Source organism: Pezoporus occidentalis, unplaced genomic scaffold, assembly GCF_034315485.1.
Source record: "Pezoporus occidentalis ecotype Australia unplaced genomic scaffold, CSIRO_AGI_Poc_V1 ctg49, whole genome shotgun sequence".
NCBI classification, from domain to species: domain Eukaryota; kingdom Metazoa; phylum Chordata; class Aves; order Psittaciformes; family Psittacidae; genus Pezoporus; species Pezoporus occidentalis.
The window spans coordinates 1,141,173-1,166,510 of NW_026915824.1; the positions used below are offsets into that span (position 1 = coordinate 1,141,173).

The 25,338-nt window shown below is 39.8% G+C and overlaps 1 protein-coding gene and 1 long non-coding RNA gene across 4 annotated transcripts in view; one reads left to right on the plus strand and one right to left on the minus strand.

Moving 5' to 3' along the window:
* The window catches only part of SEC24B (SEC24 homolog B, COPII coat complex component), a 44,081-nt gene extending 33,533 nt beyond the window's left edge, over positions 1–10,548 (minus strand). The window contains exons 1-2 of one of the 3 annotated variants that reach the window (XM_062636650.1): positions 10,103–10,548; positions 5,106–5,810 (exon numbers count right to left, since the gene is read on the minus strand). In XM_062636650.1, the coding sequence (XP_062492634.1) occupies positions 5,106–5,810; positions 10,103–10,304 (907 nt within the window). In that variant the 5' untranslated portion in view covers positions 10,305–10,548. Of the gene's footprint in view, positions 1–5,105; positions 5,811–9,605; positions 9,761–10,102 lie in introns of those variants that run through there. The other 2 variants (XM_062636649.1, XM_062636651.1) reach the window with 2 other exon arrangements.
* A 3,022-nt stretch (positions 10,549–13,570) lies between these two features.
* Positions 13,571–25,338, plus strand: part of LOC134173002 (uncharacterized) — a 36,101-nt gene continuing 24,333 nt past the window's right edge. Inside the window, exon 1 of the long non-coding RNA XR_009968097.1 lies at positions 13,571–13,782. This is a non-coding gene — a long non-coding RNA (uncharacterized LOC134173002). The remainder of the gene's footprint in view (positions 13,783–25,338) is intronic.

Below are 25,338 nucleotides of genomic sequence, written 5' to 3' on the forward strand. Positions count from 1 at the left end.
ACAAGGGAAGTTCTTTGCAACATTACTGTGCTTACCCAGGTTTTGTAGCAGAGAGTTATTTATGGGGTTATGGTATTTTCCGTACTTCAAGTCAATACAGTGATGTTGGCAACATCAAGCACTGCTGTAAAGCATGCCAAATGCTGTAACGCCAGTGTCACGTATTCAAAACCAAAACCAATTTACACCCAGATTAACTGAAAATGTACTTCAAGCCAAGTACTAGTACCTATTCTCAGAAGTTATCCAAGATATCCTTCAAAAAATGTAACTTTTTCACTTTTTCTTTGTAAAAAAAATCCAACTTGCAAAATTATACATTAAACTTTATTTGGTGGCTCTGGAAAGCTCTTGAAAGCTGTAAATAACCAAGACCAAAGGAAGCACTTCAACAAAGTTAATCTTAAAAAAGAACACATTGTTAGTAGCTATCATCACATGAGACAAATGTATGGTTATGGTAATTGTGCTATCAATTTTTTCCTTTTCCTCTGGCAAGTAAGCAGCTTGGACTCTGTCATGTAAGTACTGATTAATTTAGGATTGCATATTTTAGCTCATGACAAAGCTATACTCTAAACTGATGTTCAGTTCAAGTTTCCCATCAGCTTATGCAGCCCAATCAGGCCATATAACATTGCCACTAACCAATCCCATGAGAAGCCAAGGGCTTTGTCAGGCTGCAATAAACATAAAACCCAATCTCACAGACACAGTATTTTCTGTTTCTCACCTTCCACTCCGCTCACCTATAATGGGCACTGAAGTCTTCCCTTGTGCCATTCAACCACAAACATCTCTTGTACTAAAATTGACCAAGTATACCACTTGGTTACAAAAGCCATGTACTAATAAAGCTCTACAGCTAAAAGGTATGTTACAGTAAGAATCTGCATAGCTGCGCAAACTAGCAGTTTAAGTCACCTTTTTCTCTACGCACCGTAACTTAAAGTTTTTACTTAATTTCCAACTTGAGACCTACAGGTATTGTAGTTCAAAAAGCACAGCACCACAGTACCTTCTCAACTTTTCAGAAGAGATATAAGAACTATTCCTTTTGAGCTGCTATAGCCCTCCTGGTCTTCCACCCCCCTCCAACATAACATGCAATTCCTACCTTAAGATTTAACACCTCCCTGCAGTTAGGAAGATAGGATTGTGTTGAAAGACAAACTTTCTGTATCTCAGCTACAGTCCTTCCTCTTTTTCCAACTACACCTATATTAGCAGATTTACAGGGTTATAACCTACATTCCTATGGAACTGGGGCAGCAAGGACTTTAAATCCTGATCTGACACAAGGGGGGAAGTATGTGAATAAGATCAAGAAATTAAAGCGTCTCCTGCTCAAGCAGACGGCCTATGATTACAGGACAGTGGACTAGGAAGCAAAGAAACCCTGACCTATCCCCACAGAGGGAATTCTCTTATCTCCCCCCTTCTCAGGGATGAGTCTACTAAAATTTAGGCATCCTGGCCGACATCCACACTGACTGGAAAGCACCAAGAAAAATCAGAGTGCACCAACTTCAGTTGAAATAAGCTGAAAAAAAACCCCAACCCCAAATCCACTAAGGAAAGCTACTGAGCTAGAAAGACAAAAAGCCTAAATAATATAAAGTGCGTTATTTACACAGCACAACACTATTTCTGGTCATACCTATACCAACACTGTTCTGCTGAAATAGAGAATTTAAGACTAGAAGAGGGTGTTTTTGCTAGATGAAACTAGTTTAAACCAGCAAGCAGAAATATATTTCTTTTCTGCTTTATTTATACTCCCTAAAGCAAAGAAAATTATCCTCACTGGCTGCTATTTACCAAAAAAGTCAACTTCCAGAAAAAGATCCCTCTTCAAATAAATTTCTTCTTTAGAAATCTCAGCAAGCTTCACTGAAAATACCTCAGTGATTCTAGATAGTGGCTGCTGAACTTTCTGAAAAAGATTTCTGTTGCAGTTCTGTGCCCTTAGTACAAGACATACAGCAGCTCAGGGCTTTGGTCTGAACAGTTTCAGCATTTTAGGGGCTTTCTAAGCCCCTACACAAATAATTTTCTTTAAAAATCCAATTGTAAGTCCAAGGCTTAGAACTTCTCTGATTCAACTAGAAAACAATTCAGAAATCATCAAACTTCTGAAAAGTTCATGCCAGTCTAGATTTCTTAAGTCCTGATTAAACATAGATTTTATTAAAAACATGGCATTCTTCTATAGAAAGAACACTTCATTTTCATCACAGAGAGCTTTCAGTGTTCACTGACTGCACAAAACTGCTGTTGAAAAATACATTAAGACAGCATCCTGAACTACAGTATTTGTAAGATTTGCTTATTTATAATTTGAGGGTTGTAAGGGGTCTTCTTTCACAGCACAGCAGCAATAGCATGAAACTGTGTTATTGACACTGACTAATAGTAGTACACTGTATCAAAATTTCTTTACATGGAACACTCACAGAAAGCACTCTTAGGAATTACAGTAAATTTTCTTTTTTCCCCACTTTTGCCAAAAACCACATACAGAAAAGACTGAAACAGTTTTCCATCATTTTCTTCCTAGAGAACAGTAGGGAGGATTAAATATTCAGAAAAACTACTTTTTACAAAGCACTCCTTATTTCTTTAAATTCCTTGTGTGTTGGACTCAGACACTTTTCAAGGACATACAAGAGCAGACAAACAATTTTCAAGATCCAATTCCTTTTCTGGAAGGCTGCAAACAATTAGAATACTATGCAGGAAATTACTCCATTTGAGAACAAGACAACTGCACTGGAAATTTAAAAAGCATATCAGTGTTGCAATAAGTAAATAAATTATGCCAGGACAAGACTACTACTATTTTAAAAATTGTACTTATTATATATTCATATTATTTTGTTAGTAATTATTATAAACCAGGTGTTGCAGCAATTGTATTTTTAACATATTCTAGCCAAAGACTTCAAAAAAAGTCAGATATTACAGGACGGAGTCTATTTAGCCCCAGACTTCAAAAATGGTGCCTTTAGAATTTAATAATAAAACAGCCTGGCTCCTCCTTCAGCCTATTACTGGCTGCTATCTTTATTTGCTCCTTCCCAGTCAGTAAATACAGAATCATTTGTGTGCTGAGGTTATACCAGGATTCAGAGGGAAGAGAAAAACAGTCATTCTCCAGATAAACCAGTTCCACAATCCAGTCCAAAGCACAGGGCATGCTTACCTCAGCAGCTTTGCAAGCTCAAAACAAGTTAAATGCGGTTTAAGTAATTATGCCTGCAGTCTGGCAAACAAGCCAGGTACTGCAATGTTACTCAAGTGTAACAGAAACAGTGGATCAGATCAGTGTTTATTTTTGTAACTGCAAAGTGTGTACCTATTATGCACCACTACCACAGCCAGTTTGATCATCAGCACTTTGAAATTCAAGCATATTATTACTATGTTTTCTTAAGGCCATATATTAACTCAGTCACTTCATTAAGAAGGGCACTCACTGAATTAAGAAATAAGACTACCCATTGCTTACATTGCTCTTCATAGTCTGGTCAGCTTCACTTTTTACCTTTAAAACAGCTGTTCTTTATAAAAAATACTGTTATGAACAGATCACTGATTTCAAGATAGCTCCAAGGGAAATAAAATTAACAGTCGTTCAAATTATAACTTTCTGTTTTCATTTTCATACAACTACTGCAAATCTTTCTATTCTGGAATGATATCTGCATTCTCTCTAGTCCAGCTGTAGATTCTGCACTCAGGAACAATTTTTTTGGCCAGAGTTTTAAATCTTTAGTCCTTGAAAGAATTCATTTTTATGCTCAACTGTGAAATGCCATCAACTTCAGAAGCTTTTCAAGAAGCTCCCTATTTTAATTTTTTAAACAGTATTTTGATTCATGTTTTTGAAATATTACAGAATATTGCACAAAGCACCTCAGAGACAGAATTCAAATCTACTAATATTCAAAGTACTCAAACTGACCTGAATGAGGACTCTCTACATCCTAGCCTTGGGGTAGAAAAAAGCAGTATTGAAACTAAATGCACCATTGGCATATATTGGATAAGCTTGATTTAAGCTTAGCTAGTTTTTCCAGTCAAACCTTTATCATCATCAAAAAATCAAAACCATGTTCTCTCAGAAGTCCTTGGTCTTAGAAAACCTCAGCTACAACGACTGCTAAAACAATTCCAATATTAAGCTATAATCTGAAATATCAGGCATAAAAAAGGAAACCTTCTACAGTTCTCTAATCTGTCTCAGCAGAAAAAGAAAACCACTATTTTAGAACAACTTTCAACTGTGTGGTCAGAAAATGACCAGTTGAGAAAGAAAATCAGAATTTTCCTGCACATGCTATTGATCTCTCAGAGAGAGCAAGACGCTTCAAGCACTCCCACACTTCTGATCTCTTCCATTCTTCCTACCAAGTACTGCCTACCCTATGAACTTGTATCAGTTTTCCCATAAAGCAGAAGCTGCAGCTGCTACCAAGATCTGAGCATACTTGTCCTCAACTTGCCCTTCATAGCTACATCCATACTAAAAATGTCAAGCTGTTGTTTAAAAAAAAAAATAAACTAAAGCTACCAAATTACTCATTCAAATGCTCATAAAGTATTATATCAAACAACTGCTTCCAAATCCATGCAGGCTTCCACTTTTTCTGAACTTTCTGAAGAGCATATGCACGCTCCCTTAAGGTAAAATTTAAAGAAACAACTCAGATCACGACTTCGAAAAATTCTCTAGCCAGAAAAGAAGTATCTTAGTGATTAATATACGTGTTTCGGAAATTACACATTCCTTCAAAAGTGCATGAAAGACATTCCCTTCCAAGGCCACTCACATGAAAAAAAAAAAAAGCCAATAAACTACAGCTATCCCCTAAATAGCGTCTTTTCCTGTATATCTCTGTAGAAAGATGTCAGTGATACAATTAGCTGCTATTGTGAGGACTGTGGTAAAAATAAAAAAAGCTTCAAGAATTAATAAGGACAGAATTTAAAATTATGACACTGAATTTCATGTAGTGAACAAGTACAAACCAACAAAATAATGATTTCTGATGTTTCCCAGATAGGTCTGGAAGTTCACTACCCTTCAAATAACAGCATACCTGTATTTATTTGGTTGTTTACTTTAGAAACTGATCCAGCGAGATTCCTGCAGAGGTTGTCTTGAATGGACTGAGCAGATGAAGTAGTTGATAATGTTGTATTATATCCCATGGGAACATGCTGCTGAAGGGAACGAGGTACTGATGTACTCTGGCTAGAAAATGTATTTGTCTCTTTGAACTGTCCAGGAGCAGGTAGGGTCTGAGAGGTAAATGCCTGCCCGTACACACTGCCAGCAGCCACAGGATAGGAAACATTAGGATACGTGGCACCAGGAGCCAGGGGCATGGTGTAGCGATCAGAATTGAGGGGAAATCCCTGAGATGTAACTGAAGAGCTGACAGAAGTGCCGTAGTGATTATCAAATGCTGCATATGACTGCTGAGCACTTGTATGCAAGTAGGATGCACATGATATTGCTCCTTGAATAGGTCCTTCAGCTGACCCCACTGTATGGGGAGGAATATTGTTGTACAGCTGCTGCGACTCCTGTGTATTCAAAGCATTGGTACCCGCAGAAGGAGTCATAACATTTTGTGCTGGTGCTGAATAGTAAGTAGGGTAGTAATTTGCTCTATACTGATTATCCAAATGTGAAGCAGCAGCTTTATTGGGCACTTGGGAATAGTGTCCTGAAGGCGCACTATAGTTTGGAGGATGCGAGTCATAGCCAGAGGGGAACTGCACGTGACCCTGCACAGGACCTGAAACAAAGAGAAAATGTCACATGTATTAAAGGTGCATCTGCTAGTAGTGCCAACGGACTCTGTACTTACTCTAATAAGTTTCTTCTTGGTTTCCACCACTAGTTTTGAGGCCAATTTCCATCAGCAGAAGGAGAACAAACCAAGTATAATTCACACTTCTTTACATATCCTCAATATGGTGACCAAGATACAGTGCTGCAGGGCACTTCTTTTTGTCTTCTGCTCTTTCATACTATGATTTTACGAAAACCAACAATTTTATGAAACTACAGAGTATCCGATAAGGCACTTCATTTCTCTTTACTGCCCGATACTTACATCAGGTATAAGAGATGTGATTTTCCTGTCACTGCAACTGGCTCTGCAACATTAGAGATTAATTACATAGTAGTCCAGTAAGGGTCAAAGAAGTACTCATTTGCTAGAGACGCAATGTTAACTATGCCCAAACTGGTTTTCTTTTCAGTGCCAACAGATCAATGGTAAATCTGAAGGTTTTTCCTCAACTTGTTTTCCTGAACCCTGTATGTCTAAGTCACCTTTATTTCCATTTTTAAGTAGAAACATCTATAAGGTTTGAACTTCACATGAGCACACAAGAGTATAAATCCCATGAAGACCTCATTAAAAGAGACACACCTGACATTTGAAAAAGTGCTTCTTTTATTTTAAACTTCTGGTCCTTTAAAAGCAAGTTTTACAATTACAGATGAAAGATTATTCCCATTATCTGAAGTGAGGTTTAGTCCATTTAAAAATTATAAAGAAATTAATTTTTGTACTGCAATTAGTAGTTGAAGCTACTAATGATGACGAGATAATTGGTCAGTTTTCAACACCGGAAATCTGCATAAATCTTTTCTGTCATTGTGAAATCTTGTTAATTGCACAGTCTGTCCTGATGTCTTAGGTACTTTGCCTTCCTCCCAAAACACCTGACAAGTTTCTCAAAAAACAACTCCACAAGAGGATATGAAAACCTTAGCTACACACAGATGTACTGCTAAAACACTATCTCTATAATGGAAGCAGTGAAGCTCCGCTACAGACAAATTAGTATTTTATAATGTTATAATGTGTATCTACACGGGCATTAACAGATGAACCCCAAAAGCCTTATCAGTTTTTAAGGAGGGTGGGGGTGAGACATCACAAAAAAAAAGCACAGTGCTATGGCTGTACTACTTTGTGTGGTACATAAAGCTTTGCTTGCTAGTGTCATGTTTGGTTTTCAGTTTCTCACCGGAATAACTTAACCATCTGCCATGAACCCCACCTATATATAGTCTGCGTACCCTACAACACAAACTTGCTAGCCACGAATACCTGTTAGTTTCCTGCAACTTTTAACATCCCCTTACACACCCCCGAGAAGACTCACAACAGATCCTGCAGGTATCCTTTAGGGAATGGACAGGGGGCAGCACCACTGTGCCTTGTTAATTGCTGGCAAACGAGCCTGCAAATCAAGCACTGCTGAGCTCTCACAATATGGAATGAATGTCTAGCTCCTTCAACGACCCAGCTTCCTATTTTTGCAATATATTCAGGGATTTTGTCATTTTCAGACCTTTATCCCCGTTATGAAATTTAATGAAATTGCCCAAAAGATACAAAGCCTGAGGAAGGATGGAAAACAAGGCTAAATACATATCATAATGAAAATGATGGTCCCAAAATTCTAGTAGAGATACAAACGGTAACCTTACAAACCAACTGTAGACAACACTAGACAGAACAATGGGGATTCAACACCATTATCCTCTCAGCCTTACATTTAAATGCATTAAATTGTTAGCAAAGTCCTCCATCGCCACTGGAAAAAACATCACCTTTAGTACTGATTTAACAAGCAACATTTTATTACGCTGAAACTAGGAAAGAGGTAATTTGCCATTTAGATACAAAGCCACTTGTAAGACTACAGCAATAAAAGCTTCTTGAACTTGCAAGATTTTATTCAGAAGAACTGTATTTTAAAGCCCCAGACTTCTGAACAACAAGCCAAAAAAGGGCTTTTTTTTTTTTTAAACACTTGCTTTCATTATTGAATCAAACCAAAAGCACTTTAAGAGAGAAGGAAAAAAAATACAAACAAGAATTTAAAAAAAAAAAATCCCCAAGTTATACTAAAACTAAAAGCTCCAACAGTCTCAAATGAATTTGTCACTGGACCAGCCAAAACTTTTATAAACAAAGCTGAACATCCCTTTAAATATCAGTCTATGTGCAACAGGTTGCTTGCTTTCTGCAAAAAAAATCCTTCCATCAGATCTGAGTAACTTCAAAGTTCTACCTGAAAAATCCACATTTTATGAAATTACAGCACAGAGCACTCCAACTATCTAAAAGGATGCACTGGTGTTTTCTTTCAGTTAATGAAGAAATAGCTGTACTCATATATCTAACATCTAAACTCCAGAAAACTGATGTAAAATTAAATTTCAAAATCAATTATAACCTTTCTTGTAAAATTTAGTTCCTATTGGACAGCACAGAAATTTCCAGTATGGTCTTCTCAGTTATTAATTCTCTCTATTCTCTCTCCTGTTCTTCTTCTAAAGAAATCAAACCAACCAACCAAACAAAACCAAAGTAAGCCTTAAATTCTGTGTTATAACTTCAGAAGATTAGTACCAGAAGAAGACAGACACACTAATCTAAAAATTCTGGAATGCTATTGCTAAAGGACACAAAACGACAAATTCAGAGTTCTTGTCTACAAATCATCAAATACACACCACTGTAAGGTATCTTAAGGCATACAGAAGCCCAAGTTGACTATTTAGCAAGTTATAAAATAAAAATCCAAACCTATTTCTGAACAGTGTATAAATTTCTCCGTATTAAAGTGTTTCAAAGAAAATAAATGGTCTACTATAAAGTTTTAAGAAAGTTGTTTTTAAGAATATTATCAGCAGCAAGGAGTTGATTAAAATAACAAATAGTAATGATGGTTCTTTAAAAATCAGTTTCAGTCAGTTAAAAACACACGAAGAAAGCATGATGTTAGTTTCTATTTGTTTCTGTGAAACATACTTTCAGGGTACTGATGCTGTAGTAGCTGTGCACTGATAATGCTATGTTTTTCAGTAAAAGCCATGCAGGTTGGCATTTTCTGAATAATTTTGACAAAGCTTAGCATTAGAATACTAATCTACCATTTAATTACATTCCTTTTCGGTCACTTCAACGACTTTTGCGCTATATGCAAATTGATTCAAAACCTACTTTATAGGCATGTAACTGCTTATCACCTAACTACCCCTTTGACATGAGAAAAATTCAGCAGTAAAAATGTTTCCATGTCATTATCCTGCATATTGACTTGCGCAGAAAAACTGCCTGTGTTCAAAACAGCCTGACTACAAAATAAAGGGTTAAACAGTAAAAGCTAAACCTCTAGGCACGCAAGAGGCATAATTTAGATACCATACTATCATTAGGTGGGGACAAAGCTCATACAGGCAACCTGAAAAGTTAACGAGGTTAATAAAAAACTGATTTTATAGCACACCAATTTAAAAATTAGGCAGTGAACGCTAATTAATTCATGTACAAGTAGTATCAGCACCTCTCCCTCTGAAAAGGAAGTCAGTATTTTGGAATTTTGAACTCTTTTACCTTTGTTTTTCAGTGACCCATATTTCACTGCCCAATCTTGTTTATTCAACTCAAATCCCAAGATCCTGTTGCGTGAATGCCTACCGCCTACTATGTTTAAGTTCACACACAGTTATGAAGCAAGTAAGCGCTCTCACCTACGGTACGTGGTTTCCTGCCCATACTCACGCACGGCTGCCGGAACCGAGGCCTGGATGTGCCTGGGCCTCCAGAGCATTCCCGAAACACCACAAAGCAGGGGCCCCAACACGGACCAGATCCAGCCTCCAGGGAAGGCATTAAAGAACACCCTCTCCCTCGCTGCTTCAGCGAGGCTGCGCCTTCTAACACCTTAACTCCGCACGTAGCGACGAGAGCCGGGGCGGGACGCGCGGTTCCTAAGCGGCTTCTGCTGCCTTGCAGAGAAGGGTTTCCTTACATGCCGGCTCCACTGTGGCCCACCGGGCCCTCCGGCGGACCCGCGCCCTTGCCTCCCCGCACAGACCCCCACACCTCCCACCACTGCAGGAGGAGGGAAAAGAGACCAGCTCCCCCGGCCCCGGCACCTGCAGGGCTCCCGAGGAGAGAGCGGAGCCGTGCAGCTCGCCTCAGGGACTCCGCGGGCGGCCTCTCCCCGCCGCCCCGGCCGCCAACGCTAGGCCCTGCGCAGGCCTCTGGCCCCTCACCGTTCTGATAGCGAGGCTCGCCGCTCTGGAGAGCCGCGGCCTCCCGGGAACCGCCGGGCCTACTGGGGTAAACAGCGGCACCGGCGGGCCGCGGCGGCAGCCCGGCGGGCGCAGACATGGCTTCTCGCAGCTTTTTCTCACTCCAGCCCGCTCCTGTTCCTCCTCCTCCTTCTTCTTCTTCACCCCAACCGCAGTCGGACATCAAGGGTCGCCAACAGATTGGGCCCAAGGGGCGGGAGGCCACGGCCGCTCCTCGGGAGCGCGGAAGGCAAAGCACGCAGCCGGGCCCAAGCGCCGCTCCCGCCACCGCGGCCTCGAGCCCGTTAACGCCGCCTCCCACAGCGCCCCCTGGTGGCACCTCCGCGACACCTCCCTGCCCTGTGTGAGGGGAGCGGGCTCCCCTCCTCCTGCCGTCCTCACACGCCCAGGCTGCTGCCCGGAGCGGGTGCCGCTGCGCGGCCGGACCGCGCGCGCGGGAAGGGTGCTAGTCTCCCGGCAGGGAGAAGCGCGGGCCGCTTCATCTGTGGGTGATGGGGGCCCTATGTCCCATTTGCGTGCTCTGCGCATGAGGAAGAGGCCTCAAGGTGAGGTGAGGTGAAGTGACAACTGTAATTATTCTATATACAGACAGAAAAGCCTTAGTGAAGCAGAATGAGCTGAGGCAAGGCTTTTCATTCTGTATTAGGAATGCACACTGTGTATTCTCTCTCTTTATGGTGTATAGATATTATCTGTGTGCACAGAAAGGCCTTGACAAGGAAAATCAAGGTGTGATAAGGCAAGGCTTTTCAGTCTTTACGCAGAATATATACTATATATTCTCTAAATAGATATATATTTATACTATATGTATATAAATGTACTATATATTCTCTAAACAGGAATATATTTACTATATATATATATATAAATATACTATATATTCTCTAAACAGGAAAGAAAGTGTTGGTGGGCCTTTGTCATGGTTTAACCCCAGCTGGCAAATAAGCCCCACACAGCCCCTCGCTCACTCTCCCTGCAGTGGGATGGAGGAGAAAATCGGAAGTGTAAAAGTGAGAAAACTTATGGGTTGAGATAAAGGCAGTTTAACAAGTAAAGAAAAGCTGGATACCCAAGCAAAGCAACACAAGGAATTCATTCCCCACTTCCTATCAGCAGGCAGGTGCTCAGCCATCTCCAGGAAAGCAGGTCTCCACCACACGTAACAGTTAATTGGGGAGACAAAACACTGTAACTCCAAACACTTCCCCCTACTTCCTTCTTCCCCCCCCCAGCATTATATGCCAAGTATGATGACATAAGATACAGAATGCCACTTTGGTCAGTTGAGGTCAGCTGTCCGTCCCGTGTCACCTCCCAGGTTCTAGTGCACCTCCAGCCTACTTGCTGGTGAGGCAGTGTGAGAACCAGAAAATCCTTTGACTCTGTGTAAGCACTGCTCAGCAGTAATGAAAACATCCCTGAATTATCAACACTGTTTCCAGCACAAATCCAAAACATAGCCCATACCAGCTACTAGGAAGAAAACTATCCCAGCCAAAACCAGCAGAGCCTCCCCTGTTGGTTCCTGTTGGCAAACTATCTCCATTCAATTTAGCACTTTCTGCAGTAAACTGCGCACTATACCATATTAATTTTGACTGTATGTCTGTCTTTACCACCAATCTATTATCTCTTATTCACTCAGGTGCTATTCAAGACAATTCATTGCTCAAGTTCTTTTATTAATTATGTTGAAAACACAGTAGCATATACTGCTGATCGCATTATCAAGACCAAGTCCAACAACACCAAGTCACCTTTACTTGTTACATATGTTTGATCAGTTCCTTCCCTGTTGATATACTGGTTTTCCTACTGGTTACTATGAGTGTCTGTCTTTAATTACTTTTAACACTTTATAAATTACTTTGCCTGTATGCTAAGCATATGGTCCTGCTCTCAATGTTACTGTTCTTACGAAGCATGCAAGGCGTCTTTAAATTTTTGAGAAACTGACTGTGTTTCAAGGTTTCTCAGCCTTCACACCCTGTCAAACTCTGTAGAGGTATCTTGCATAGCCTCCATTAGTCCCTTGATGGACTGCAGATCTGAAATGAATATTTTCTTCTCCATGTCCTAATAAGCTAGGGTAAGAAATAATGGACTCAAAATGTAACAAAATTTCGCTGAGCTAGTGAAAAAAAAAACATTACCTTAAGATACTAAAGGCCTAGGTGACTTGGGAATGGTGTGACGTTGCCATAATTGAACGACTCTTAGCAGGGGTTACACAATCATGTCGGGAGTCAGATTATCAACCAGCTTTGGTGTAAGTGACCTCTTAAAGTACCTCCTAGGGCTAAACTGTGATAGGGTTAAAAAAAAATCTGCTGTTAAAATTGTTCTTCCTTCTTTATAACCCATCCTCCATCCCACACAAAGTATTTGTGAGAAATGAATGCATGGCAGCAAAATAATTCAGAAATATGAACAATCAGTTGATTTGCTTTTTCATTCTCTGTGCTGTTTTAGAAGGCGTGTAGCTGCTTCCATGTACTGCAACTATATTTTGTTACAGCATGCAATACATGTGAATGTGCGTTTTGACAATGATTTTCCCTTTCCAAAGGTTTGGTTTTTTTTCCTCTCTTTGTACTGTGAGACAACAAATATATCCTATATCACAATCTGTGAAGGTTACACATCAATTTATGATCAAGAAGATTGCCTCAACAAGAAGAGGCAATGGGGAATTTTCCCATTGTTTTGAATGCATTTACAAAACCTTTTACACAGCTTAATTACTTTCTACAAAAAACAATTACACTGTGGTTAAACCCATTCACTCCTAGGAAATCCAGGCAGCTAGAACAGAAGCCCCTAATGAAGATCTACCATAAACTCAAATCCATTTTGTTTTCCTCATTTATAATTAATCTGAACACATTAGCAAAAAATGAGTATTAACAACTGCTGTTTATGCTATCATGCAACAAATAAAACATGAGCTGGCTCACCTAGGCCATTGTTTCCACTAGGTCTGGTAACAAGTTTACTGGAGTAACAAATCCTTTGGCCAGTTGGTGAGACTTAATTGCTAATAGATTTATTTTGACCTTTGGTGAGGAAGTTTTGCAGTGACACAAATTGGTTCCTCTGTCATTTGGGTCTGGGAGAACAAAATATGAAAGTTTATCTCATTACCTGTAATCTGATAAAAGGGACAATAAATTTCCAGAAAGCAAAAGTTATTTTTTCAAGAAGGAAAGTCTGAGAACAAAATAATTATAAACTGACTTGGAAATGATTTTGAACTTTAACATAGCTAAGCCAAATATCTTCCAATTTGCCATACATTTCAGAAGGACAATGCCAAAATTAGGTGCTTTTATAATATCCATCAACAAAATACAGCTGTGGGTCACCCTAGCTCACTAAATTTTTAATTATTCTCTTGCTTTTTTTTTACAGGAAGTGGGCCACTTTAGTGCAAAGCAATAAAGCTTCATGTTTTCACAATCAGAAGTCCCAAATTGTGTTAATACCGTTGTATTTGGATAAGTTCCTTGTAGTCACTGCAGTGTGGTTGCTTTCCAGAATGTGAAAGGCAACTCAAGACTCTTCATGTCACTAAAAAGTGTGCTTCTGCTTGTGTGACCTCTGCATCTAACTGGAGGATAAATCCCTGCATCTGCTGGGTAAGATCTGTGCTAAACTTCATTTGTAGCTGGCTAATTAGTACAAGAGGCCCCAGGGTAGTCATGCTCCACTTCAAATAGAAGTCTTTCGAGACCTAAGAGCTACCAGAGAAAGAGAAATCAGTTGTGATTCAGCACAACTTTCTTACACATGTACACTTTTACTTCCCATGCAGTTTATTTTATTTACTATCCATGTAACTCCAGAGGAGTTCTATGACTCAGCCATGAGCAGGGCTTCTGTTTATTTGCCTGAAGCACTTGGTATGTATTGAGGTTGGGCACACATGAGGAAACTGTGCTTAATTTTCATGGGGTTTTAATTAATTTATTTATTTATTTTTCCTGGGGTATTTATATCTGTAATGGAAAAGGCTCAGAAAGCAGCAGGATTTGCTTGGCTGTGGTCTTACCAGCTCTAAGGAAAACTTTGTGTGTGCACATGCTATATGGACAACATCTTTACCAGGCCCTGTGCAGATCATAGGGTAAAGGGGACTGTCACTGCCACTACCAACCTAATGGTGACGATCCAGCCACCTTTGACTTGATGCCTTGGCAACAGGAACAGTCTAATTGTTGTGGTCCTAGGATGGCTGTAAGGGATTTAAGAGAATGATTTAGCTCTATTCTGGACCAAGGCAATGAACTCTGCTAACTGCTACAGCTGATAGTTACTGGATGCAGCTAATCATCATGGTCTCTGTGCCTAAGACTGAAAATCAGAGTAACTGTTCTATTCTGTAGCCCCTAATGGTGGGTGTCATCCCTTTTCAGTGTAGTCTGTAATTTATGTGATACCTCTTCAATCTGAAAATACAACATAAATTCTTACTTACATTGATACTCCTGACTGGCAGTTATGCCTAGTAAACTTCTTGAGTATGCAGTGTAGATAGAATCATAGGATAGTTAGGGTTGGAAAGGACCTTAAGATCATCTAGTTCCAACCCCCTTGCCATGGGCAGGGACACCTCACACTAAACCATGCCACCCAAGGCTTCATCTAGCCTGGCCTTGAACACTGCCAGGGATGGAGCATTCACAACCTCCCTGGGCAACCCATTCCAGTGCCTCACCACCCTAACAGCAAAGAATTCTTCCTTAGATCCAATCTAAATTTCCCCTGTTTAAGATTGAACCCGTTACCCCTTGTCCTGTCACTACAGTCCCTAATGAATAGTCCCTCCCCGGCATCCCTATAGCCCCCCTTCAGATACTGGAAGGCTGATAAACGTATACATCTGTATTTAGGCTTGTAATACTCCTGGGTAGTTTCATCAGATGCAACCTTCATTCTACAGCATTAGTACTTAGAAATCACCAGGCAAGCTATGACTAAGGAAGAACCTCAGCTATATTCAGACATCTAAATATTTTCATGAAATTGTGTTTAAAGGAAAACTCTAGCCAGAAGCTTTTGTGTGACCTTGGCGGATAGATAAACAAAAGCAAGAGAGTATGGGTAATTTTTGCAGCTGGTGTGCCACATCCCAGCTGTAGAAGCATAGCGATGCTGTGCTCCAAACAGGCCAAGCTTAAGCTCATGAAATCTTTTCAGTTTTCAGCTATTAAAGTTTTACATTTTTACAGTAATTTTTATAAGAGCTATAAAAATAATAAACCCCTGAAAGATCTGTTGCTCTCTGGCAGTTTGATATTTTATAGGTTTTCCATTAAGATGGAATGATGACTCATCTAAATAACTGGAGCTCCCTTCCTTCTTCTGTAGTTCCAGATGTGCTGCTTGCCTCCAAAGCAAAGCTTGCTGCTACTTCTAAAAGAGAAATGTTCTGCAAACATGGGAACTTGTGTCCAAAAGTAGTTTCCCAGCTTTACCGGATGTCTATGTCACTGTTCTGCACTGTATCTTCTCACTAAGATACAGGGCACTAGGAAATACACAGACCCAAAACAAAAGGCACAGTTCCTCCCCTGCATTATATGACTGTGCAGGCTCCACTATTTATGTACACCATAGGTCCTTTGGAGCTCAGTCATATGGTAATACCGTTGGCTTCAAAGGGTTTCACATACGAATGATGGCAATGAGAGGCCCATGTGAACTGTAGATCAAACCATCCAAAACTAAAATAAAAGATAATTAAACCATTGAAGCGCAATTAAAACTTAAAAGTACCATGCTGTGGATTAGCAGCTTAATGCCATAAACCTCAAGAACTTTGCAGTAATGCTTTAGAAACTCTGTGTTTCTGTGTACATTTGAAACAATATAAGAAGCTGAAATTGCCTCTATCCTTATCTGAAGAGTCTGCTGTCCTCTGAAAGTAATTGAAAAATTCCTCTCACAAGATGTTTTGGCAATATTTGGGACGCTTGTCACACCAGTTATGTGTTACAGACACTGGCTGACCAGGGCCAGATTCTGCACAGTTTGCCTTGCCTTCTTCAGTGGGACTAACCTAGAGCAGCGCATGAAGCTCTATGCTAGTCAGAAAAACATTACTCAAAGTCATCATATAAAGTGGCATATTCTCCCTTTACAGTCATAATACCCCATCAACTACTACTTATTTAAGGTCAGGTTTTTTTCATGAGTAGCAGTGTGTTGTTTTCAGCTGAGGGAACCCAGAGGGTGCTCTTCACTGTGCAGAAGAATAAAAGGATCTAATTAATAAAAAGCTTACAGCTTGTTTCATGTAACATTATATGCATGAAAAAAATGAAACAGTAATGCTAAGTTTCATTTTCAAGCACAAGCTGAGTGGTAGTATTCATGGAGAAAGACATGTTTATTTAAAATCTTTTTAGACATTTAAACTGCCCGTCTAAAAAATTCTTTTGTGCTTATAGTTCTGACGGCCTTACCAGTCTCAATCTTACTCTGAGCTTTTTTAACTGTAGCTTTTTACTCATCTGTAGCTTCTTTCCAGTAGTTGCCTTGTAATTCAATTTCAGTCTTCCTAGCAAGTGAATTTCACCTTTTATTCCTACACCACTGACTTCTGTTGAAATAGGAGGTTGTGGGAGGTGAAAGCGATAGGATCTGCATGAAAAACACTCTGGGCCTTGGGGAGATAAGCTAGGATATTGTTGTAACAAAGAATTTCAGTTGAAGGCCAGAGGACATGGGGGATGTGAGAAGAAGTGAAGCAAAAAGGTGAAACTGTCATCGTGAGAACAGCGCATGATCAGCATTGTGATTGGACTCTCTACCTGGGGGATTTTTAAAGAAGCCAATGAGATTGAACGTAGCATGCTCGTGCAGGTTGGAAAAGTACCGAAGAAATGGATAAAAGGGCTTGAGCCCATGTAATTTTATGTCACAGGTGGTGACGCTGTAATTTCAAATTCACCCGACCAGGAAGCAGTGGAGTGAGCACCTCAGTTTAACATGTTTTTTGCTAAGACTTCAACATCTACTCTCCCACAACATGAAATTATAACGATAGAAGTCAGTGATTTTCAGTCATAAAGTGCCTACATCCAAATATTTTTCTGACATAGAATGAAAATTTTCAACCATAAAGATCAACTTACTTTTGGTGTAATGCTTTTGCTTTAAAAAGAATGAAAGTTGCTCTCTGCCATTTTATCTTTTAAGAGCAGCTTGTGCTGTGTGGTTTCACATTGTACTGGAAATAGGGCAGACAGATCACACCTGCAAGCACAAAGGGGAAGTGTTTTGTTTACAAAAGAACAAGTAGCACAATCTGTGGCATTATTTTATGAGGTGAACTATTTTCCTGTAGATTCTTGTTATGACTTGGGACAACCAGACATTGCTGCTTCTTAGATTGTAGTGAGCGACATCTCTCTTCCTTTGACCTCTACTTAATTGCTTTCATTGTAACGGAGATACCAGTCTGGGATTGGTTCTAGAAGTTAAGATGAACATTTACTGAAAAATTAGTTACTACCTGTAAAGAAAGCAGCTCTGGCTTGACACTATTTGGAAGTATGATTGAATATTTTCAGTTTCAAAAGTACTTTCTTTAGCACTATCGAGTGCTGTAGAATGCAAAATAACGAAAGGCACCGAAAGGACTGGTAGCACCTGAAATGCTGCTAAGTGATTCATAAAAGGTTCAGTTCCAATCACCCTTCTTTTTCTTTGTGATATCAAAAAGTCATTGTTTTTGTATTAGGGTGACTTAAAAGGTGTTTATTTATTTTAATTTTGATCAGAAGATAAAGCCAGCCATTTTCTTGTATTCTTTTTAGTATTCAAACAAGTCTTCTGCTTCAGGAACACGTGCCCAAAGTTAATAATGTGTTTAAGTGCCTTCTAGGATAAGGATGTTAAGCGTATGTCTGAGTATGTTCCTATGTAGTTTCCAAGGGCAAAATACGGCCAGAAACCAACTGGACAGGCCCCTTTCTCCCAGTTTGCTTTTTCCTAAGAGTGGGTATTAAGTTTATGGGAAATAAATTAACTTGATGTGATCTGAGGTCTCTGAAACTGGGAACACTCACATGTTCACCCCTGGCAGTCTGGAGCAGTTCAGGAAGTGCAAATATCACCTTGCAAGTGTTTATTCTTTCCAGCAATTTTCTTTCGAGCTCTTGGCTAGACTTGAAAGGGGCAGTTTGGGTTAAACTTAACTCTTCCTGTTTAAAATGTCATGCTGTTAGCTTCCTATAGCTGTGATGACTTCTGTTGCTCTTGTTGCACAGTGTTTGCTTTTTGTACACCAGGCTGTGTCACAGGTGTATGTGGGATGTACATGTGTACATGTAGGTGCATGTGTACATGTACGTGCATCGATGTACATTTATGTACAAGTGGGGTGGAGAAAGTAGAGAAATGAGAGACCTCTTTTCCAATCTCCTTGGAGACCTGGGAGCAGCTGAGGGGCCTGTGCTCAAAGATTTTATTTTACTATTCCCCAAGTAAACAGGTTCATGAAGAGACATGGTCAAGCAGCGGGGGGGACACCATAAATAAATTGCTCCTTTAGAACAGCCACAGGCACTCACATTTCCCAGCTGTAGGAGCTGTAACTAAGAAGCATTCTGATAGTTTTAGACATGAATCTATCCCCAGGATTCACATTAAATAAGCTGAGGTCATTAGTTCTTAAGCATTTTGACTAGAAAAAGCACTGATTTTCAACAAGTGACAGGGAATAATACTGAATAATAATTAAAAAATCATTATTTTTTAAAAGTTGATAATTCATTTTCAGAATTTAAAAAGTAATGTGGGATTTACTGAATTTTAAATTCTTTTTTTTGTCTTCTTCTACTACTGTACAGCATGTCAGAAGCAGTATATAATAAGGCAGCATTACTGGCAATCAAATAACAGGAGAATCAGTAGGTTGTCCCATATTTGAAAGAACATTTCAACTGAAGCAACATCATTTTTACTGCTGCTTACTAATAGTATATAGCCTGACCCCTGCTTAGCTTCCGAGATCAGACGAGATTGGGCGTAGAGGGGAGGGCAGGGAGAGGGGGGGACAGTGAGTGAAGGAGCTCTGCTTCCATTGCTTCCTGTGATGAACGCTACCGCCTGTCTCTGCCTGGTTTTAAACCACGACAAGGGGCTTTTACTTACCTGGTTTGACAGGTTGCACAATAGTTCAGAGAAAGCTGAATCTCTTCAGCTGCTTCCTCCCACTTCATAAAGCCCCCAGAGAGAATCCTGCTCCCTTTATGCTATAGCACCTTCTTTGGACTCTGAGGGAAATGAAGTGAATCATTATAGATTTAGATATGATTTTCCTACGTAGGAGAATACAATACAGTTTAAAAGAAGGGTTTTGGCAGGGAGAGAGGTGGAAAGGATGAAGAGGAGAGTGCTGCAGGTTCTGGACTTTAAGATTGCATCAATGTTTAACACATTTCTAATTCTTATATCAGACTGAAGAGATACGGAGTTATTTTCAGGATTTTTTTTTTTTTTTTTTTAAATCCTACCTATGAAAGAGCCTTCTTGAAGATTTGATCCCCTGGTTCTTTAAGCATACTTAGTCTTTCCAGGTGTAATGAAAATAGCATTTTCTCTGCCTTTTTTACTTTGCAGTGGAAACAGCCTACATTCCCTCCCACCCCAAAAATACTGTTCATCTGCTAAGCCTTTCTATATTAATCTGTCAAAAAAACCCAACATTTAAATGTAAATGGTGAATTGTTTGAGGTTTACATGTTTGGATATGATTGTCTGGCCAATGATGCTAAACTGTGTTGTTTTTCCAGGCTGTGAGACCCTTGAGACAGTGCCTGTGCCTCCCTCAGGGTGTTGTAAATGTCAGACACACAGAGAGTGTTCAATAAATAAATAATGCTGGTTTTGTTACTGCTCTGTGATGTTTCCCTTGCCAGAGAAATCATTGTGAAGCAGAGATCAAAACCCATATGAAACAAAAAGAAGTACTCTGATTTATCCATGCCGAGGACAGGAAACCATGTGAGACTGCACTTACTACTGGAGACTGAATACTTGGTCTATTTTAATGTTTTTCAGCAGGCTTCAGAAAAAAACAACGCTGAAGGTCCAAACAGTTGCAGACTGGGGTAATGCAAGCATGGATGTAATGACTAGGATTAAGAATGAATTCAGTAGGCAAGTTCCCTTCCAAATAATAGACTTGACTTGATTCAGGAAAGTCCTAAACATGTGCCTGACATTTAATCTTGATTTCAAGAGGAGCTAAACGGGTGATTAAACTGCCTTGAATAGCAACCATCTCTCAAAAATGGGCTTTTTGTGTGACAATGGCCAAAGGGAATGCAGTGGGTGTCCAGTGGCTCAGTGGATTATGCCTGTCCTGTGAATGTTGAAAACAGTGTACTTGGTTTTACCCACACGGATGAACCCAGCTCCAATCCGCTAGCTACAGATTAGAGCAGAAATGTTAACAGTGTCTCTAATCTCTCTGCTACATTTAGCATACTAAAATCCTATGCATCCCTCTAACTTTTCTGCAGAAAGTACTGAAGCATTCCCCCAATTCTTTGTAAATTGTTCCCTATCTGGAAACTATCCACAGTACTTCTATAACTTCATACAAGCACTTTTATTTTTCCAGATATAACAGAGAATAAATTCATTAGGAACTGCTTTGAAAGTAAGGAGACACCTTTTTCATTTAAACTGATAAAAGTCAGGAATTCAGTACCGTTACACTGGTATAAATTAGCTCAAAATTAGGCCTTCTATCTGATTTGAATCTTGGAGAAACTCTTCCCAGAAAGGACCTTTGGGTTTGGCAAAGCCCACCCTGCATCTTTTGTCAACTGGTAAGAAAGATTCTGACCCTCACATTGCCAGATCCTTCTGTAACTCAGGAGACAGCTCTCTCTTCAACAAAGATAAATACTCCTGTGCAGCAGCAGTACGAGTACCTGATCCTAGCTGGTTCCTTTTATTGCAGAAGCACATGGAAATGTAGCGTAACGGTGGGAAGCAAAAATTCTGTTCTCTGCATTTCCCACTGAGCTGAGGCAGCGCGGCCACTAGGAGATGCTGCTGTACGCGGAATATACCCAGCGCCAGGGAAGGCAAAAAAAGAAATAACTTCAAACCTGGCTGAATCATAGCACTTTTTTGTAGGCATCTAGAGGGGAAATTTGAGACAGAAATATGTACAAGACTGTTGTGTTGAGTGAAACAGTAACTCACAGTTTGAAGTAATTCGGGAGGACTACTTTAGCACTTAAAAAAAGGCATTGCCTTTTAGTTCGATATAAATTACTAACCCATTCAATTCTCTGATCTAGAATCTGCTAGAATTTGGGTAACAAAAAGATGTGTGTTGCTATATGTGGAAGGCTTTAGCCCACTCAATAATATGACTTAAACATATATTGAATAAAAACTTCCAGGATAAAATGAAATTAAAATTCAGAGATGTAATTAAACAGAGAAATTTAAATACACCTGGGAATTCAAGCAAAGAGATTTTCTATGTCTAGGAAGAAACTAGATAGCTTTAACGGTGATTCCAGTTCAAAATTAAGGTTTTGGAAAAGCTTTTGCTGGAGCTATGTTGAAGGACTTCCAAAAATATGAAGATTAACCGAAAACTCCATTTGTGTGTTTATATTTGCTTGTCGCTGAAGCGAAACTCCAGCTGCTGTGTAGCTTTATCACCCTTCCCAGTGACTGGGAATGCTGTGAGTGCTTGTGTTGTTCATTTGCCATTAGATAGTACTGTCTTTTCCTGGCTTATGATGATTGCTGCCATAAAATGAAGAATGTGAAAATTAGTAAAACAACGCCAAATTTGTATTGTCCTTTGGCAACATAAGGGTCTATTCATCCACAGGGAGCCCTCTTATCAGTGATCTTTTCTCTGTGCCTTTCTTGACATGTTCATTCAACCCTTGGAGTTTTTGTGAAGCCTTTTTTTGTTTTGTTTAGTGTAGTTTTGCTCAGGCCTTTTTGAGGGGTGGGTGAGAGAAGGGATACTTTTTAGAAGTATTTTGGACATATAAGTTGCTGCAGTTCTCTTGCCCCCATTTTATAGAATAATGCTAATGTCTTCATACTTGTGTGTTTATTTTTAGATACCCTATTTCCATATTTAGTAAATGCATTTCTCAGCCTTGCATAAAAAGAGGCCATTTGGATATCTAAATACATGGAATTAAAAGTCCAGAATAGTGTATAAATAAGCAGCTTGATTCCCAGTTCGCTCAACTGTCTGTGCATTTATGGTCCTCCCTCCCTTCCCTTGCTGTTATACTATATTGTGCACCTTAAGCAAAGACACTTCTTTAGGGTGACATTTTAGGGGAAATACACTCCTCAGCCACTGTCTGCTCACATCGCTGCTGCTGTCACTTTTGCAACCAGATCCCACTTGTTGCTGCTGCTGAAGGCAGGCATAGCAGCTACTTCTTGGTGGCTGCAGCAATGGGAAACAAGGCATGGCAAAGCCAGCAGCACAAGAGGTAGGAGTGGGATGTGGAAAGTGAGGGTCTGGGGTCCCAAGGAAGGTGAAAATCAATGTGGTAAAGGAGACACATGCACTGTATAATACATTTGATATTTTTGTGTGGGTCAGCCTTAATCAGGTGTTATGGCAGAATTCCAGGTCAGCCTTGCCAATAAACTAAATAATTCTGTGGGGCTTTGCAAGGGAGAAGACAGGGAGATGAATATACAGATATAGACTGAAAGGTTAAAGTAACTGTTTAAACTTAATTGGGTAAGCTGTAAAACTTCTTCTTGATCAGAAAGCCTATGTTGATAAGCCCTAAGCTTCCAAGAAATGATGTCTTGTAGAAGGGGGAGCATAATTAGAAATAGTTTAATTTTTGCTATTTCTATTCTATAGAATATTCAAATATTCCTTGTGTGAGAAGTATACTTGTGAGTCTTCCAGGCATTCCTATGTGGAATAGAAATATTTCCTTTTCTTTCTTTAAGAAGCTGGTTGGAAGATTGTGCTGTTTTCTTCAGCTGTTCCGCTGGCAGAACCCATCCAGATGGTCTGCCATCAAAATTTGATCCCAGGTTATATCAGTTTCTTGTTGCTTTTTAGGGGGAAGGAAGGGGATGATTTTAAGATAACGTGTGCACTTTGCAAACAGATGGAAGACTAGGCCCTGCTACAAGTAGCACAAAGTCTACTTTAGGCAGAAGTCATTGATATTACTTTACCATAAAGTGGGTGCAGATGTTATTGGTGAGCAGAGGAACATTGGAAGCTTTTCAAAGGAAACACATGTAAGGAGGGATTTGAAGGAGGAAGTGGCAGGAGCTTTGCCCATGAGAAGTTATGATGAAATGTTTAGACTTGATCCATAAATGACAGGACAACATTCAGAACAGTCTCATCAAGCAAATCATAGGATATTTGATCTGCAAGTGTCAAGCCTGAAAAGTCCCTTGGCTGCTTGTGAGCATTTCACAGTGAATTCTTACAAAAGTTAATCTTAAATGTGTGCCTACTTTGGAAGGAGGATTAACAGTGCTCCTAGGAGTAATCAAAACGGGAGACATACTCAGATGGACAAGAATCTTGATTAACCAACAGTCACAGAGGGTGAGAAAGAAACTAAAGATAGTGGTTGAGGTTAATGCTGCCCTTCTTGCAGGCAGGCCCACTGTTATATAAAGCTTTTTGTATTAAATTAATTTCAAAGCTAGCACTGGGGAAATGGAAACCCCTTTAATGGGCAGATGATGGTGTTTTCAGTGCTCATCAGAGCAATCAGGAGCTTCTTGGAACTGAGTCTGGACACTTTTCCTTTACCTGGTAGGAGAATGTCAGCACCACTTTAACCTTTCTAAAAAGTGCTTCTTTCCCTAGTGATTAATTTGCAGAAGAAAAATACACAGACTGATTGAATGAATAAAATAAAACGTAAAAGGAAGGAAGGAATTAGAACAGTTAACTCGAGGCTCTGGTCAAATCCATTCTTCCCAGCTCTCCCATTCTCCACTGTTTACTTTAACTGCACCCCACCAGAAAGTTCATCCCAGTGTATATGAATTTATAGGTAGGTTTCTTCTTTATTTTTAATACGCAGATATATCTAAACACATTTTCACAGGAAAAAGGGAAATGTGGTCTTGCAAATGCTCTTAACATCAATGGAAGCTCTGCTTCTCTGTCCTTTAATTGCCATGAGACTTTCCAGATGGGGGTCAGATCCTTGTCTCCTATCAGTTTTCTACTGACCACTCACCCAAGTGAGTTACTGCAGGCTCATGCAAATAGGAGAACAGTGGAATTGGACCTTTTGGTTTTCTGCGTGTACCCTGCTGGGTTGCGAATTAGTCTTCTAAAAATCAAGCAAGATGAGATAAGAGCAGTAAACTCTGGTAACACAGCCAAATCGTGTATGGACTTTGGGTGATCCACTCCTCTTAAATCACTGTGGATTCCTTCAAGTACTCTAAAGCCAAACCCAGAAACCAATCTATCTATGGACAAAGTATTTCTGTTCCTAAAAAAGCCAGACATTTTGAGCTCCATATGCAGATTTGGGGTGATTTTTTGCTGTTATTATTTTAAGGTGATGCCTTCTGAGTAGCTGCCATTTATTATTTATTTATTATTTATTATTATTTATTATTGCTGTCAGAGCAGACTAGTAGTTCAGACTGTTGCTGCTGGCACTGTGCCTTGTTGCAGAAATAGTTTATTTGTATAGGTTTCTGATTCTTCATATGTAGAAGACCTAATGCATTTTATTCATTCTTCTTCTGGCTGAAGGTGGCCAGTTCTCATTCTCCTTTTATAGTCTACATGTAGTTAACAGCTACCAACTGCTCTCATGGAATGAGGATGAGGGTTTGTAGTAATTCTCTCCTTTATTACCACAAACAGCTTGCTGGGTCTGTGCCAGCTTTTTCAATTCTACCCCACTGTGATCCCACCACTTGTGGTATCTCTTGGTCTCTCCTTTACTATCTAATTCTATGCACTTGCTTTCTGGCAAGGTCCCTCAATAACACGACACTGCAAGAGTAATACTAACATCCTTCATGCTAGGGTTTTTTAGAAAGGGTTGAAAGAGGCTTTCTTGTATTGGGAGGCTGGCATCTAAAAGGTGGTAATGTTGGCAGCTTGCTCTTGGATTGACCATTTTGGGAAACTAGCTTCATTTTGCTCTTCATTTTTATGCTTTTTA